Raw genomic sequence first — 18,438 nt, forward strand, 5'->3', positions numbered from 1 at the left:
ATACAAATGATTTACACACAGTACACTGTTAAACAGTCTGATAATGTACATTATACAATAATGTGGCTCTATTATCCCTTCAAAATGCATTATGAGCACTTGTGCTGCTGCATGCTGAGAGGTCAATCCAGTGTATTGTTGCAAAATCAGAAGACCAACTATTAACATGGAACAATGACACTAAATTAATTTGCTTGATAGAATGGCATGTTTATTGCTGTTATTGTGAAATTAGTCACTCTGCTGTGTGTCAAGCTGAAAAAAACATATTTGAGACCTAACACTTTACAGTAAAGTCTAATTTGTTAAAGATGCACTTACTTACTAACAAAGAGCAATTCATTTGTTAGAGTATTAATATTTGTTAAACACCACTGTTTGTTGTTAGTTAATGAATTCTGTTTTAATAATGTATTAGTAAATGCAAAAATCTATGGAGGAACTTACTCATGGGAATTAAAAAAAAAAAAAAAAAAGAATTGATTTATATATATAAATATATATATATATATATATATATATATATATATATATATATATATATATATTAAAAAAATACAGTTACAAATAAATTAAGAAAATACTAAATAAAGGGGGAAAATACAAAAGATAAATAAAGGACAAATTTTATTAAATGTATATATATATATATATATATATATATATATATATATATATATATATATATATATATATATATATATTTTTTTTTTTTTTTTTTTTTTTTTTTTTAATAAAAACTATTGTATTTATATTAGCAAGTCAATTATTCCTTCAGTGATTTTCCTGTTATTACATTTATTCATTTTATTTGTTGTTGTTGTTTTTGCAAGTTTGGTTCTCCATAGAAGTTAACATTCAAATTAATAAATGCGTTAGTAAATTTTATTATTAGCTCATGTTAACTGATGTAGTTAACAAATAGTTCCTATACTGTAAAGTGTTACTGAGACGTTTGTTATAAGAACTCACTGTATTTGATTATAGATATATCAGAGTACCCATAAGGCATTATGAAGCGAGGGAAAACAAGCTCCGCCTCCTGTGATGTCATAATGGGAAGTTTGAGCGGGAAGCAGACGAGTTTGTAGGAGCTGCGTGACAGAATCTATGGATTACTTACAGTGAATTCAGACGACTCGCTGTGCCAGACACTACAGCTGTGTTAAGAATATTACACTACCGTACTATTTCTACAGTATGCATGGAATCTGTATTCCACCATGCAACACACTCAACTTGACCTTCAGTTTCTACTGTGATGAAATAAAAAGTAAATCATATGATTTAATTGAACTGCCAAAGGTTAAGACATTTTAAGATAAAACTGCATTAAAAAGAGATAAGTTGATTAGCACATGCAATGCCATTAGGTCATTTGACAGCAGTAAGAAGCGTTTATGATTGCATACTGTTTCAATTTAGGATTTAAAGTAAAAAATAAGTACGCAGTGCATACTATGCAGTACGCTGGTACTCAGGAACACAGCCCCTGATACTCATTAATAAAGACATATATTAGAGTTGTAAAGTTCTACACAGTATGCACAGCTCACTTTATGAGAACACAGCTTTCACATTCTCTGTTCATGTGGCATACTGTACATTTAATCAGATAAGTTTAAATCAACATGAAGGTCGGGCTTCTTTTTAAAAGTAATTCCTGATTTGCTATTATTGCTGTAAACTTCCATTAATGTTAACAACCATCAAGAAGTATTTGATCTGAAATGAGCTGAAAATGTCCTCACACTCATGCCATACAAGATGAGTTTGTGTCTTCGTGGGAACAGATTTGGAGAAATGTAGCATTGCATCAGTGTCTCATCAATGGATGCTCTGCAGTGAATGGGTGCCGTCAGAATGAGAGTCCAAACAGCTGATAATTTTTTTTTTTATTTACTTTCGTCTAAAATCCATTATAACGCTTCCTTCAGTGTAAAAGTGCAGCTCCTGTTGTCTCTCACATCAAAAATCCAGCCACATATTTGCTGAAAGCTGTTTAGGTCTTGCTTGATCTGTGCAGATTTCTCTCCTGATTCAGACCAAACTACTTTTTTCCACTGGAAAAGGCATTAATATGGATTATGTACTCGTATTCTAGTTAAAAATGCCTTATTGATGGATTTGCTTCTTGTAAACAGGATGTTAACTGATGTACTGGAGTGCTGTGGATTATTGTGATGTTTTTATCAGCTCTCATTCTGACGGCACCCATTCACTGCAGAGCATCCATTGATGAGACACTGATGCAATGCTACATTTCTCCAAACCTGATGAAGAAACAAACTCATCCACATCTCAGATGACCTGAAGGTGAGTTTTCAAATGCATTTAACCACTTACAAGATTTTACAGCAACAGGCCAAAACTCTGACTAAATACTTATTTGGCGCTTGTTTGTTTTCATGGCCAATTTTCCAATCTAAGATTATGAATGCAAACTGCTGGGTTATGTAACAGACTGAGTCAAGTTAAAATCCCGCTGGTATTAAACATCCCTCGTTTTACATATGTACAACACAATGACAGATTGCACAGATGTTCCTCTTCTGTTAGAAAAGAGTGAGTCTGTGAGTGTTTTTTTTTTTTTTTATCTCAGTCCAGTTGTGACCCAGGTCAAAGGTCAGTGTTTCTGGAAGAACTGCACTGTAGAAAGAGCACCACAAACATCATTACTGTTGTGTTCTGAGATGATGATGATGATGATGATGATTGTGTTCATCCATATGATTGTTCTTCAAAGGAGCATCTTTGGAAAATGACATGCACAGATAAATTCCTGCCTGGGAGTGTATCTGTAAATGAGAAAAAGATCATTCATAGTCCTTTAGATTTTTAGGATCATTGTGTTTTGTAGGCATCAACAGTTTTGATTTCTATTCTATTCTTTCAGACACGGCCTGTGCATGCATTTTTTTTTTTAATTCTATATCGGTTTCATTTTTTTATTTAAGTTTCAGTTAAAAAAAAAGTTCCAAAAGAATAAAAAAATATATATATATTTTTTGGTTTTAGTTCGGTTAGTAACCCTTTCAGAGTTATTATATTATTTCATATATGTTCAGTATTTAATATATGAACATTTTATAGATTTAATATATTACATATAATCTTGCTGAGCAAATAACATGATCAAAATATTTGTAAAAAATCTGTACCTTTAAAAAACAGAATTGTGAAACGTAAACACAGAATTCTGAGAAAAAAAAAATCTTTTAATTTTTTTATTCCGTGACTTAAATTAGAGCAGAGCCCTTAAGAAGCTTCGTTTTCGCTGTAGCTCACATGTTCAGTGCATAATGCATGTCACGTCAAGGTGGACGTCATTGACACCTTCGTAGGTTTTCACATGTCTTATGACTTAAATTTCAGTCTGTTCCTCGCACAAAGCTATCATATGGCTTCAGATGACCTGGAATAAAGCCCATCAGTCATGTGGACTTCCTTTATGGGAGTTTTGTCCTTGACAGCCATTGAGAAGTAAACGGCTATGAGAAGGAGCTGTTAGAATGAAATACATTTTTTTGTGGGTGAACTATCCCTTTAAGCTGCTCTCCAAACCGAAGTAAGACAGACACTAGGACGATATGCTTCGGCTGGGATATGGTCCATGTGCCGGTCAGTAGTCTGGTCAAAAATAGCAGAGGTGGGCGGCAGGGTCGCTGCGGCTGCTGTTCTGATGAGAGCAGCAGATGAGCTTTATGTAACAGAGCAGACGAGATGCCGCTCCTCTCGCCATTCAGAGACCCCAAATATGGCGTAAGGTCCAGAGGTCATTAAACCCACCCTGCTCCTGAATCTACTGTTACAGTCAGACATTCACTGTCTTACCCAATGAGACGCGTCAGGGACAGGCCTCCGCTCCCACGGACGACGGCCTGCAAAATAATGCATTCAAGTGATGCACATTACACAATCACATCCCATTTCTCTGCATTTATGTCATGCATATTAAACAATTACATCAGATTTGAACATTTGCATTTAAAATCAACATGAAAAGTCAACACACCAACACATTTAACCTAACTCAGATTTGGTCAAAAAGTGTAAAAAAAATAATAATTAATTATTAAAATAAATTAATAAATAAATTAAACACAAGAATAAAGAAAAATAAAAATGATATGGGCTAAAAATAAATAAATAAAAATATGATTTAAATAAATAAATAATACAGTTAAACAAGCAAATAAATAAATACAGAATATTATTAAAGATAAGTAAAAATCTTTTATTAAAATATATAATTAAATTACCAGTAAATAAATAATACAAATAAGATTATATACAAATTGAATAAATAAGAAAATATATAGATAAATAAAACTTTATATAATATATATATCAATTTCTGCCATGAAAAAAAATATAGAGAGAATTGTGAGAAAAAAGGACAGAATTGTGAGGTAAAAATTCTATATTACCTTTAAAAAATTGTTTGATATAAACTCAAGTCTAAAAAAATAAATAAATAAAAGAGTCAAAATTGTACGGGAAAAAAGTTTAAATTAACTTTTTATTTGTTTATTTATTTATTTACGTATTTTTTATTTGTGATGAAAATTGCCTTCTATAAATAACAGTACAGTACTATAATAGTGATTAAAAAAGCTTAACAGAGGCTTAATATTATCTAAGTGTTGTTTATTTAAAAAATAAATTGAATATCCTTTCACTAGGATAATCATATTTGGGGACCGATGGCGAATAGAAAACTGAAAACAGTATGTACAGTATGTTTTCTAAAAAAAAAAGTAAATGCATGATGTTTTCTCATTAAGCTTTCACTGTCAGTGCAGTAGTCTTTGAAATATAAGTCTGTTTGATTCACACGGCCAGATTATTTGATGCATGCATCCAAGTCTGCACACTAACCCTCATAAATAGTATGCGAGATATGAATTAATCATGCTGAAAATGTCAAAGGTGCTCAGCTATTTCTAAGGGATTTTTTTGTGTGTGTCTGCATCCATCTTTGCTTTCTTAAATATATTACCCATAATTCCTTTGCACTGAAAATTAGGGTTTCTGATGGTTTTCTATTCCTATTTCTGTTTTTCAACTGCAATGAATGTAAAGCTGCTGCATCAATAATAGACAAGTCTTTAAATAATAATGCAGGATACGGTAATTCAATTAAATTCTAGCGAATGCCTGCATACGCATACAAGATTTGACAATGGTGGTCTGTACTACATCCAAAAGTCCTGTACACTACCATTTTTAATATTTTAAAGAAGTCTCTTCTGCTCATCAAGGCTGCATTTATTTTATAAAAAATACAGTAAAAACAGAAATATTGTCAAATATTATTACAATTTAAAATAACTGTTTTCCATGTGAATATATAATAAAATTAAATTTATTTCTGTGATGCACATCTGTATTTTCAGCATCATTACTCGAGTCTTCAGTGTCACATGATCTTCAGAAATCATTCTGATTTGCTGATTTTACCTTTCTCTCTGTGCTTTGATTCGCTCCTCGTCACACCTGCAGAAGAGAAGACAACGTTTTTTGTTCTGTCAAATCTACTGATTTTAAATCAAGTTAATGTAAGAATAACTATTCATATTTGAAGATGAACATTTTTCTTGATTGTTCATAAAATCGTGTTTAAATGTGAATCTCAAATATGATCAACACTGGGCTTTTGAGGAACGTTTGTTCATTGCATTGCATTGTATGTTTGGATCATGTTCATCTCATCTTACTAAGACACAGTCTTGATATATACTGATATCTGAAGTATTTTATGTCTGTATCTGCTATATCCATCTGTTATCTCACTGATTTACATTTACAATTAGCATTATAATTTCATCACTTCCGTATGAATATCAGTATCTGCACCAAACTCTCTGAATAAAAAAGAGCTTCATATTCTCACCTATCACAATATATGAGCCATAAAAGTATGATTTATCAAAAATTATAGTTAACTAACAGAATTTAGCTTCCGTCTAAAGGTTAAATAAACTTTTTTTTAGGCTATTACTTCATATGTCAGGCTTTACAGGGTTAAATATGCAACATAGTGATACCATGTTAATGTGAAATGTGACCCTGGAGCACAAACGCAGTCTGAAGTCTCTGGGTTATATTTATAGCAACAGCCAAAAATACATGGTATGGGTCAAAATTATAGATTTATCATTTATGTCAAAAATCATTAGGATATTAAATAAAGATCATGTTCCATGAAGATATTTAGTAAATTTCCTACTGTAAATATATCAAAACTTAATTTTTGATTAGTAATATGCATTGCTAAGAATTTCATTTGAACAACTCTAAAGGTGATTTTCTCTATATATATATTTTTTGCACGCTCAGATTTCAGATTTTGACTGGTTTAGTGGTCCAGGGTCACTAATGTCAATTACTCCATACAGCTTTAACCGAACTCAGTCCTGCTCTGAAGTGTTTTAGTCTGTATTCTCTCGTAGGACATCCGTGTGTCTCCCCCTGCTGGTGCAGGACACTTACAGCAGCACACACTCGGGGATCTGCACATGCTCCATGGGGACCATCTGAGCCAGTTCCTCCAGACTCTGGACGTATCGGATCTTTTCCATGAATTTCACACTGCAGAGGAGTTCGAGTGCATTAAAACACACTCTACAAACTGCTGCGGGTGTTTGTGATGTTCAGTGTTTCCTGACCTGATGAACGGCCGTGAGATGGCCAGAACGGTCCGGATGAACCAGGAGGGATGCGCGATGATCAGACATTTGAGATTCTTTCTTAACCTGGATGGTGATGGAATAGAATTCATGTGAAATCCTAATCCACACTAGCATCAGTGTCCCAAAAAAAAAAATAAAAAAAAATAAAGATTTTTTCTTCATATGTGACCGTGGACCACAAAACCAGTCATAAGAGTAATTTTTTTGAAATTTAGATTTATACATAAGCAAATAAGTTTAACATTCATGTATGGTATGTTAAAACGAAATTCTGCCGAAATGCAACTATTTTAAAACTGAATCTGAGGATGCAAAAAAAAATTAAATACTGAGACAACTGCCTTTAAAGTTGTTCTTAGCAATGCATATTACTAATCAAAAATTCAGTTTTTATATACTTACTCTAGGAAATTTACAAAATATCTTCATGGAACATGATCTTTATTTAATATCCTTTTTTTGATCTAAAAGAAAATTTAATAATTTTGACCCATGCAATGTATTTTTGGTTTTTGCTACAAATATACCCTGAGACTTAAGTCTGGTTTTGTGCTCCAGTTTTATCTGTGTTTGATTAAATGATCAGCAGAGCGATACCGTCTTTCGATCATCTGGTAGCATCTCTTGAGCCAGCTGATGCCTGGCATCCTCCTGCGCGGCGTGGCTCCGTTCAGATAGATGATCATGTAGTCTTCAGCTACCAGCAGCTCCAGACTACTGATCACATACCTGCAGAGACAGCACAATAAAGCCTTCAGGTCAAACAGCCAGTGCAAAGCTGGAAAATATCTGCTTCTGCTCACCAAGGCTGCATTTATTTAACTAAAAATACAGTAAAAAATTGAAATATTGTGGAATATATTTACAATTTAAAATAACTGTTCATTGTTTGAATATAACGTAAGATGTAATTTATTTCTGTGATGCTCCGCTGTATTTTCAGCATCATTCCTCCAGTCTTCAGTGTCACATGATCTTCAGAAATCAGAATAATTTTAATTAAAACATTTCTGATTATTATCAGTGTTGAAAACAGTTGTGCTGCACAATATTTTTTCGTGGAAACTGATGCATTTTGTTTTTCAGGATTCTTTGCTGAATATAAAGTTTAAAAAAACAGCATTTATTTGAAATAGAAATCTTTTATAACATTGTGCCACTTTTGCAATGTTATAAATTTAATGCATTCTTTTTTCTTTTTTTTTAATAAATGTATCAATTTCTACTTACTTTTGGGTTATTATACTGTAGTTATCTAAAATTAAAATTGAAACTCAAATAAAAAAAATTATATTACTTAAAAAAAAAAAAAAAAAAAGTTTAACTGAAATAAATGAAATGCAAAAACTTTTATATGAACTACATGCCATGGCAACATTTCTCATTTTAATTTCGTTTAACTTAATGTACTTGGACAACTAAAAGTGAGCAATCTCAAGTGTATGTGTGTCTCACAGGAAGAGGTTCTCCATGATGTAGCTGTAGTCTGCGCAGCCGCTGTCGGGCAGATAGCAGGCAGCAAACACGATGATGGCGTTCAGTCCTTCGCCGTAATAACCTGTGAACAGAAGAGCGTTTCGAGTCACTTTCCACATCCACCGATCCCTGTGTTTGTGTAAAAACATTCATCCTTTGGGTTTTGTGGCTATTTTCCATCCTTTACAATTATATAAAAGATAAAAAGATATAAATTATTTTTTGTATGTAAAGTGTGTGACGAGTTACACAACAAAGATTCATTAAGTGTTAAGAGGATTGTTCAAATTAGAGTCTTTAATAGTTAAAATGAAAAACTAGAACCATTTATAAACTTCAACTAATTATATTTCAGTATGTTTGCAAGGCAAACATTCTCATTTTTATATACCTTTATATATATATATATATATATATTTACATGACATTTACATTTAGTGATTTAGCAGATGCTATTTTATCAAGACAACAGAAGCAATAAAATCAACAAAAGAGCAATGATATCCAAGTGCTATATTAAGTCTCAGTTAACCTAACACAGTAAAAATAACACTTGTTTTCTATAATAAAATAAAATACAAATATAATAGAAAAGAATATAGCAAGCTAGTGTTAGAGGCTTTATATTGTATATATATATATGTAACCCTGGAGCTCTAAAGCAGTCTGAAGTATCTGGGGTATATTTGTAGCAACAGCCAAAAATACATGGTATTGGTCTAAATTATAATTTTTTCTTTTATGCCAAAAATCATTAGGATATCAAGTAAAGATCAGGTTGCATGATATTTTGTACATTTTTTATTTTTATTTTGTACAAGATATTTTGTACATTTCCTACCATAAATGTCAAAAAGTAATATTTGATTAATAATGTGCATTGCTAAGAACAACTTTTAAGGCAATTTTCTTAAATTTTTGAAATAATTTTTTTTGCATCCTCAGATTCCAGATTTTCAAATACTGTATTTTCCGGACTATAAATCGCACTTTTTTCATAGTTTGGCTGGTCCTGCGATTTATAGTCAGGTGTGACTTATTTATCAAAATTAATTTGACATGAACCGAGAGAAATGAACCAAGAGAAAACATTACCGTCTCCAGCCGCCAGAGGGCGCTCTATACTGCTCAGTTCTCCTGTAGTCTACACTGAAGACATAGAGCGCCCTCTCGTGGCTGGAGACGGTAATGTTTTCTCTTGGTGCTTGGTTCTAAATAAATTCAACTTATAGTCCAGTGCGACTTATATATGTTTTTTTCCTCATCATGACGTATTTTTGGACTGATGCGACTTATACTCAGGTGCGACTTATAGTCCGAAAAATACGGTAGTTGTATCTCAGCCAAATATTGTCCGATTTATTCAGCTTTCAGATGATTTCTAAATCTCCTTATGACTGGTTTTGTGGTCTAGGGTCACATATTAAAGGGAGAGATCTATCCGTGTCATATGAAATGATTAGTGTTGTGGTCTGACCTCCATGTGTGACGACGCGCAGGAACGGACGGATGACCTGCATGTCTATCCTGTGCTCCTGATCTCCGATGATCACCGTCCTCCACAGACGACCCGCACCGTCGCCCTCCTCGCCCCCCGGACCCTTCGCACTGGCCACCGCAGTGTCGTCTGAAAAACAACACAGTCTGCTTCTGTAACTCATCCTGTTTTACAGTCAAAGCCTCATGACCTTTGACCTCTGGCTGACCTTCCCATTCCAGCTCGTTGGTGTTGTTGAGGGAGCCGAGCGAGTCGTCGTCCGGCGTGTCGATGTCGTCCACGTTAATGTCCAGGTCGTCTGGGGTCTCCAGGAAGTCTTCAGAAAGCAGCGAACCCTCGCTTTTATCCAGCGACAGGTTGATGTCCGGAGCGATGAGCGTGCGCCGCTTCTGTCGAACCGAACCTGTGTGATCCGCCACCAGAGCTGAAATCACACACGCTTATAAAATACAGCTTTCTGACAACTTCAACATCAACTTCGCTCTTCAACCACTTCAAGTTCATTTTTTTTCATATCATTAATATATACTTTCAGTTAGTTTTTTTTTTCATATCCATTTAAAAGTTTGAGTGATTTTCTCATTGTTTTTTGTTAGTTTTATTAGGCTTTTTCGTTTGTTTTAAATGTCTGTTTAGTTTTTATTATATGTATTTCATATTTTCATAGTTTTTTAATTTTTATTCAGTGATATTTCAGTTATATGGAAATTATGTTATGATTATAAAATGTATTTAGAAATGTTATGATTTTGATTTGTAATGGAATTTTCTTGAAAAACTTTTGCTCCGGCAACTAACTGAACAAATATAATTTTTTTAAAGTTTTTAAATATTTTATCTTTATATCTTAAATAAAATATTTATTTTTAAAAATACAAAATAATAATTTTAAGAAATATAAAGAAGCATTTTAAAATATTTATACTTTTAGTAATTTTATTTTTGTCCGTTTTTAAGTTTGTTTTGATAAATATAAAATATTAGCCTTAAAAATAATAATAAAATTTTTTTAAAAATAATTTTGTGTTTTTGTCAGTTTTTTTATTTGTTTCCCTCTATATATATTTTTTCTTCATTTATAAGACAACTGATAATGCTTTTTAAAAATAGATAAATATAATAAAAGATACATTTATATATAGATATATATAGATATAGATATATAGATACATTTTATAAATACATTTGTATAGATTTGATAAATATATAATAATAATAATAATTAGAAAATATTTAGTTTAAATAATGTAGTTTTTGTCCTTTTTTTAATTAATTAGTTTCCCTCTATATATTTGTTTCTTTATTTATAAGTTAACTAATAATAATTTCAAAAATAGATAAATATAATAAGAAAATTTTTATAGATACATTTTATGAAAAAAATATTATAGTTTTATAAATATAAAATAATAATAATAATGATAATAATAATAACATATATTTATTTATATAAAAGTTTAAATAAAATATAGTTTATAGTTTTTTTACCATTTTTTAAATATATATTTATATATATTTCTTTCATTTATACGTTAACTGATAATACTTTCAAAAATAGAAAATACATATAAGAATTATTTAATAATTAAATCACAAATTATTTATACATATATTTTCAATGTTAGTCAATGGTAGCAACACTGCAGTGCTTCTTCAGCTAATAAAAGATGAACTGATAGAAACGTACCAGTGTTGTCTGTGAGTCCGTCTAAATCACCGTCTTCAGGAAGAGGCCTAGAAATCAACACAGAGAAAACACACAACCACACATCCCTTAGTCATTATAGCACTTCTTCAATTCACAATAACACCGCACCACACTTTCATTAAACCACAGTAATAACTGGCATTAACTGGGAGCTGAGTTATTTAATGCATTGTTTTATGCCAGTGTTGCTAGGTTATTAATTTGGTTGCTAGGGTGTTTGAGGTGGCTTTTTAAGTAAAAAGAGTCATGCATCCTCAAGTGTCTACATCAATGCTTCATTAAAGTGTGTTTGGCTCACACAGAGGTCAGTGGTGAAGCACACACATAAATGATGCTGACAACATGTTCAGCACGAGCGACGGACACATTTAACCCTTCATTCTCTGACATTATGTTCAGCAGTGTTTGTGTACAGTCAGTAATTACCCAGCAGTCTGTGCGCTGTCAGGGACACGCTGGTTAATAAGAGAGCGCAGCGCAATAATGAGGGTTACAGAACTGTGTAAACCCGTGGTATTGCAGGTGGGCCACCAATTATTTTCTGTTCATTTCCAGTCCATTCTAGGGCTGTGCGTTTAAAAGAAATCGTCATAAAATCATGATTTTAGCGTGCACGATTTCTAAATCAATTTAGCACGATTTTCCACGGCCCTGACATCCTGTGGTATGCTATCCGATCCAATCAGAATGCAACACCCCTAGCGCGAGAACAGATCAGACTGGGGATATCTAACTCCAGGTTCACACACTCTGTCTGTGATGCGCCTTTTTTCCAAGCCCATGTTAACGGATCAGAGCATTCACACTGCACGCGGTAAAAGGCTAGAAATAAAAACGTGCGAAAATAATTCATATCTAACACATGATCATAGAGAGAGTTAGGGGGTAGTTTAAGTGAGATAAGACACTTTTTAAGTGTGCACACTCTCTCCGCCAGTGCTTTAAGTGGGCCGGTGTTGTGCCGAATTTTGACCCCCTGCCAAATTATTACCCCCCTCGTTCAAATCGCTACCTGATTGTCTAATCCTAACCCCAGTCTACTGGTACGTTCATTTGGACATCTGTTTTAATAGAGGTTTTAATCCTTTGCCTTAACTGCTGCTTTTCAGAGCGCCCTTCACAATGCACGCTTCCTAATTCTTCCTAATTCTTCCTAATTCTTCCTAATTCTTCCTAGTTTGGAGTATGGAGCGTGAATCATTTGAACCAGTTCGAGAGTTCGTAGCGGGATCCCGAATCATTTGAGTCAGTTCGAGAGTTCGTAGCGGGATCCCGAATCATTTGAGTCAGTTCGAGAGTTCGTAGCGGGTTCGCGAATCATTTGAATCAGTTCGGGAGTTCGTAGCGGGTTCGCGAATCATTTGAGTCAGTTCGGGAGTTCGTAGCGGGTTCGCGAATCATTTGAGTCAGTTCGGGAGTTCGTAGCGGGATCGGGAATCATTTGAGTCAGTTCGGGAGTTCGTAGCAGGTTCGCGAATCATTTGAGTCAGTTCGGGAGTTCGTAGCGGGATCGCGAATCATTTAAATCAATTCGAGAGTTCGTAGCGGGATCGCGAATCATTTGAGTCAGTTCGAGAGTTCGGAGCGGGATCGCGAATCATTCGAGTCAGTTCGGGAGTTCGGAGTGGGATTGCGAATCATTTGAATCAGTTCGGTTCGCGAATCATTTGAGTCAGTTTGAATGCAGTAGCTCTTTCTAAGGGTATTTTTTCGAAATCCTTTTGCACATTTTATTAATGTTTAGTAGTTCTTTCTAGCTCAAGCAAATCCACAAACTAATAAAAGGATTTATTATTAAGGTCGCCTGTTGACTGCTGTATATAAAACACCTTCAATATAGTTGTTGTTACCTCAGGGGACGAGGCGAGTCATCAAAAAAAAAAAAAATAATAATAATTTTTAGAGTACCGGCACCTCTTTTGGGCCACTTAAAGCACTGTTCTCCGCGCAGAGCAGCGTAAAGGAAATCTGCGTGTGAACAGAGAGATTCGCGCTAGTGCATTATTTTAATGTGCTTTCGCGTTATATTTATGCGCTATTGCTGCTGACCACATACACATACTGTATACACACTGCAAACACCTGATGCACCGCTACAATTAATGAGCTCTATGAACAACGCATGGCAAAAAAAACCATCTTTACTATAGGGGTAATTTTGACTTGTATATGTTCTAGAGACGTTACAACTTTTTGATAAAGTTCTTATTGGTTTTCTTTTGGAAATATGTTTCAAATTAATCCTGAATGCATTTATGACTGTAAAAGCATATCGGTGTGTGTCACAATTGCAAAATTGATCAAAGAAATCGCTAAAGTTTTTTTTTTTTTTTTTTTGTCCATATCGCACAGCCCTATTTCATTCAATAAATACAGTTAACAATCTAGCTTCTGAGTACTAAGTTATTAAGTTATTATAAGGGAGATTTTTCAGAGTGAAAGTACAGCACATGATAATAAAAACCTAATTCAGCAAGATTTCGTTCAGCGAGTGTTAATGTGATAAAGTGCACTAGTGCAGAACCAGTCATTCAGCACTCTTTCTCTTACTAGTCCCCGTTGTCATGGCAACACTGATGACCTCATATTTGCCCATAAATGGTAATGCATTATGATGTAAGGCTGTGCTCTTTATGTCTTCATGTACTGTATGTTGACCCACAAACTGCTTCAGGACTGTTTATGCCAGGATTCACCTTGCTTTCTCCTTCATGTGCAGCTAGATAACACATCCTCAGCTCCACTCACTCCCAGCTCTGTACTAATCCCACATAATCAATCAGAAATCAAAGACGTCACCCAAGGGACGAGCATATGTTTACATGCCTGGTGTCATATAGCTTGGGAACAAATCTGCTCAAGTGAAATCAATCAATATACAGATCAAGAGCAGTACTGATACTACCAGTCAAAAGTTAAATAAAATGCTTTTTGAAAGAGTCTCTTCTGCTCACCGAGGGTGCATTTATGTAATTAAAAATACAGTAAAAATTGAATTTTTTTTTAAAAAAAATTCTAATTTAAAATAGCTGTTTTCTCTCTGCATATATTGTAAAATGTAATTTATTTCTGTGATGCGCAGCTGTATTTTCAGCATCATTCCTTCAGTCTTCAGTGTCACATGATCATTCTGATATGCAGATTTGCTGCTGAAGAAACATTTCTGATTATTATTAATGTTGAAAACAGTTGTGCTGTTGAATATTTTTTATTTTTCAGGTTTCACAGATTTTTGTTTTGAAACAAATCTTTTTTAACATTATGCATGTCTTTACTGTCACTTTTGATCAATTTAATGCATCCTTGCTGAATAAATATATTCATATCTATAAAAAAATAAAAATAAAATACATTCCCAAGTAGTCACAATTTCCACAAAATATGCAGCAGCACTGTTTCCAACGCTGATAATAATCAGAAATGTTTCAGCTAGCAGACAGTCAGATCTCAGTATGTTCCACGTTAAATGTAGCTCTTATTTATGTAAAAAAGTATGCAAAAATGCTACAATCTCAACTTTTCTATGTTGCATTTGAAGTCAGGCACAATGCATTGTGGGTTACAGTATCTCATGCACTGCAAACTGCTCATTAGGCAAATGCTGAAGGTCATATTCTGTACATATAGAAGATTCACATACTGTAGTAAGTATACTGCTGTAACAGTATGGTAGTATGTTATTCTGAGCACTCAGTGTCTCAATCAGTTGACGGTCAGTCAGGTCTTACCGTGGGAAATCATCGTCTTGCCACTCATCTTTCACCTCCATGTTCTCCATCCGTAAAGTGGCTTCAGTGGTTCCCATCCTCTGCTCCCAATCACACAAGATCAGCACATTTACAAGAGCCTATAAAGACAAAAACACATATTATTCTCTAAATGATTTCTCTTCAGAGAGCTATTGATGTACGTCAGTCTCCTCATCAAGTCACATGATTTGAGGAATGAATGAAGGATGAGTTCCTACATCTAGTTCCATATTATTCAGTACACAAAAATACTAATAAATACAATGTATAATAAAAAACAAAAATAAATAAAAACAATAAATAATTCAAATAAAACACACACACCACAAAATGACTAAAACACTCGAAATAAAAAAGTAGATGCCAAAGCAACATTTCCTATTTTCATTTAGTTTAAACTGATTTACTAAAATAACTAAAATCTATAAAAACGTTATAGACATATTTAAAAACAAAACAAACAAAACAATTACTACAACTTTAGCTAAAATTAAAAATGGAAAATACAAAAATAAAAACGAATTCAAAATATAAAATAAATTTAACTTTATGTCAATAAATATAATTTATATCAAACTTTTCCCATTTCATTTAGTTGAAACGGATGCACTATAATAACTAAAATCTAATAAATAATAACAACTATATAGGCATAACAAACAAACAAATACAAATCACAAAAACACACAGCAAAACTTAACTAAAACTTAAACTAAAATGAAAATGAAAAAAGGGTAGCTCTCAAAAATAACACAAGTGCATCAAAGGATATACATAAACATACACACGCGTGTATATATATTAGTAATCTTTTATCAAATTGTAACCTTCTGCAGATCTGAAACACTCATTTTCATTTGTCATAACTTATTTAACCCTCCATGCACCCACCTGTCAAATACAAACCCCCTTCAGAATCAGTTCCACATGGAAATATCCAGATTTGTCCCGTTCACTCAGAATCACGTCACTCTGTGGAATTAAAGCGGGATGCTCATGAGGTCAGACACTCACAACAGAAGCAGTTTCTCTCAGCAGCCGTTGGTTTCTCTGTGTGTGTGTTTCAGCTCTCCACTGAATCCATCAGATCTGACTCTCTGTCTCTCTGTCTGTCTGTCGGGTGAAGCTCGTCCCGTCTGTGGATCCTCAGACAAAGAGGGGCGTCTCAGGATCTGTGTATGGCCATCTTCATACAGACACGACAACACACAGACTCCTTTAGATCAGCTATGAGGTGTGTTCGATCATTGACGCTGCTCCAGATCACGTCACATCACCCGCCGTTCCGTCCTTCTCTCTTTTATATGGTGCATTTATCTCCCAAACCTTTCCCAACCTTGCTGTATCTGGAACAAGCTGCAAAAGATGGACGTCTCCTCGCTGTTCCCTAGCAACTGCATCCCTGTCTCTCCATCCCAGCACAATCTCTCCTCTGTACGGTCCTCTCTCTCCCTCTCTCTCCCTCTCTCTATCTCTCTCTCTCTCGCAGCTGCTTGGCACTCTGGGTCGTGTCTGTAAACAGAAGCTCATCCCTCTGTCTCCTGTGATTGGTGGAGCCAAGTTTCCTGCTGCGCTCTGATTGGCTGAGGCCCTGTGTGATGATGTCATCCGTCTAGTACTCAGGAGGCTTGTGCTCACACTCACAGGTTTTGTGCTCGTTACATGAAATATCACATTTTCAGTCTATATAAATGTATTACCTGTTAATCATAAATTAAAATCTGGAAAATGCAAGTACTTGTAACCAGCAAAATAAATTTGTAGCTATTATTATTATTATTATTATTATTATTATTATTATTATTATTATTATTATTATTATGCTAGTTGCTGTTGTTGTTGATATAATAATAATCAATTTCAATTATTAAAAATATAATATAATATAATTAAACATATTAAAATATTAATAATAATTTTACAATTACAATAATTGAAATAATAATAATTATTATTAATTTGTAGTTTTCATTATTAAGTGTTTTATTATAATAAACATACTAATTAAAAAATAATGTGATTAATATAATAATAATTATATAATAAAATGTATGAAAAAACTATAATTATTATTAATATCATTGTTATTATATTATAAAGAATTTGTTATTTCTATACATTTTTATTGCTGTTATTAATTTAATAATATTGTATTATAAAGAAAAATATTACAAATCATATTTATTAAAATAATTATTTTTCACAAACATCATTTATAATATTATAACAATCTAAATTATATACAATAAAATAATAATATGTTGTTGTTTTTAAAAAAATATTATTATGATTATTGGCCACAGATATATTTTATTTAAATAACAATAAAAATTATATTATATAATAAAGCAATTTGGGAATTCACTTTGCAAGGCCATCTGGGAAAAATAAATAAATAAAACTGAAAAGCATCCACTCAGTATTTAAAGCGCTCGGAGGTTTGATCCTCTTCTGCACTAACTCAGACTCAGTCTGTTGAGCTATAAACATCATAAACGCTTTTAAAATGTGACTTTTCAATGGACAAGAGTGAATCTAGAGAGATGCTGTGTGTTTGAGACACAGCCTGGGGACAAACACTGGCCTGAAACATTAAAAGCCACTCAACCATTCAGGACTGAGTGCTTTCCGTCTGTATTTCATCCTCTCATCTTTCACAAAATACATGCAGCATTCTAAAATATCACAATGATTTATTGCATTATTAGACAGATGCATTTGATTGCACACAACATATACTTTTGAAGCAGAAGAACAACTGTGAACATCAATGCCATATTAGTTGAGAAATTAGTTGATGACGTCATGACGCTCAACGAGCTGAACTTCACTAAACACACCACAAGACGGCGCTGAAGTTTGAATAAACCTCCATGAGGTTCCTGTCAACAGCAGCAGGACAGAAGAACTTGATATGAGAGAAAATAAAAACTTCATGTGTGGGACAAAAATCATTATAACACAGCGCCATAATAGCTGAACAATTTAAAATGATCTGCATTATCGACTTCATTGAGGCTACTGTGGATAATTTTACATAGCCTACTATACATGTTTTAACATTTCCAAAAGTATTTAGTATCTTAAAGAAACTGTTGGAGATTGCATTAATATTTTGAACAATATAACTTCTAGTTTTTATTTTAACTTATTAAATATGTTCATATTATGGTTGCATTTAATTTAAATTATTTCTTATGGCAACTAACAAAAAACAATGATAGTTCGTTAATGAACTATTTAATAATTGTAAAATAATTAACTAAATAATTATTATTTTTACCTCGTTGCGATTAAGAAAAAAGAATAGCT

General features: G+C 33.2%; 1 protein-coding gene across 2 annotated transcripts; it reads right to left on the bottom strand.

Annotated features, from left to right (window-relative positions):
- Positions 1 to 2,580: 2,580 nt before the first annotated feature.
- On the bottom strand, positions 2,581 to 16,590 carry LOC113074972 (caytaxin-like). 2 transcript variants are annotated; one of them, XM_026247678.1, is made up of 12 exons: positions 16,141 to 16,590; positions 15,106 to 15,224; positions 11,357 to 11,403; positions 9,878 to 10,093; positions 9,649 to 9,798; positions 8,151 to 8,253; positions 7,293 to 7,424; positions 6,672 to 6,758; positions 6,496 to 6,594; positions 5,464 to 5,499; positions 3,835 to 3,881; positions 2,581 to 2,798 (listed from the first exon to the last, which is right to left on the bottom strand). In XM_026247678.1, the coding sequence occupies exons 2-11, from the start codon at positions 15,180 to 15,182 to the stop codon at positions 3,848 to 3,850; spliced, it is 981 nt and encodes a 326-aa protein (XP_026103463.1). In that variant the 5' UTR covers positions 15,183 to 15,224; positions 16,141 to 16,590; the 3' UTR covers positions 2,581 to 2,798; positions 3,835 to 3,847. The 2 variants fall into 2 exon arrangements, with proteins under 2 accessions (XP_026103463.1, XP_026103462.1); XM_026247677.1 differs by lacking the exon at positions 16,141 to 16,590 and adding an exon at positions 16,018 to 16,129.
- Between the last annotated feature and the right edge of the window lie 1,848 nt (positions 16,591 to 18,438).

The sequence above is a fragment of the Carassius auratus genome, unplaced genomic scaffold (genome assembly GCF_003368295.1).
Source record: "Carassius auratus strain Wakin unplaced genomic scaffold, ASM336829v1 scaf_tig00015878, whole genome shotgun sequence".
NCBI lineage: Eukaryota > Metazoa > Chordata > Actinopteri > Cypriniformes > Cyprinidae > Carassius > Carassius auratus.

What these genes read in the sequence shown, in the direction of transcription:
- LOC113074972 (XM_026247678.1), bottom strand. Translation starts at nt 15,182, where the DNA reads ATGGGAACCACTGAAGCCACTTTACGGATGGAGAACATGGAGGTGAAA. An exon ending in CGGACTCACAGACAACACTG is followed by an intron (nt 10,094 to 11,356) that starts GTACGTTTCTAT and finishes GTGTGATTTCAG; the next exon opens with CTCTGGTGGCGGATCACACA. An exon ending in ATCCCCGAGTGTGTGCTGCT is followed by an intron (nt 5,500 to 6,495) that starts GTAAGTGTCCTG and finishes TCTCTTCTGCAG; the next exon opens with GTGTGACGAGGAGCGAATCA.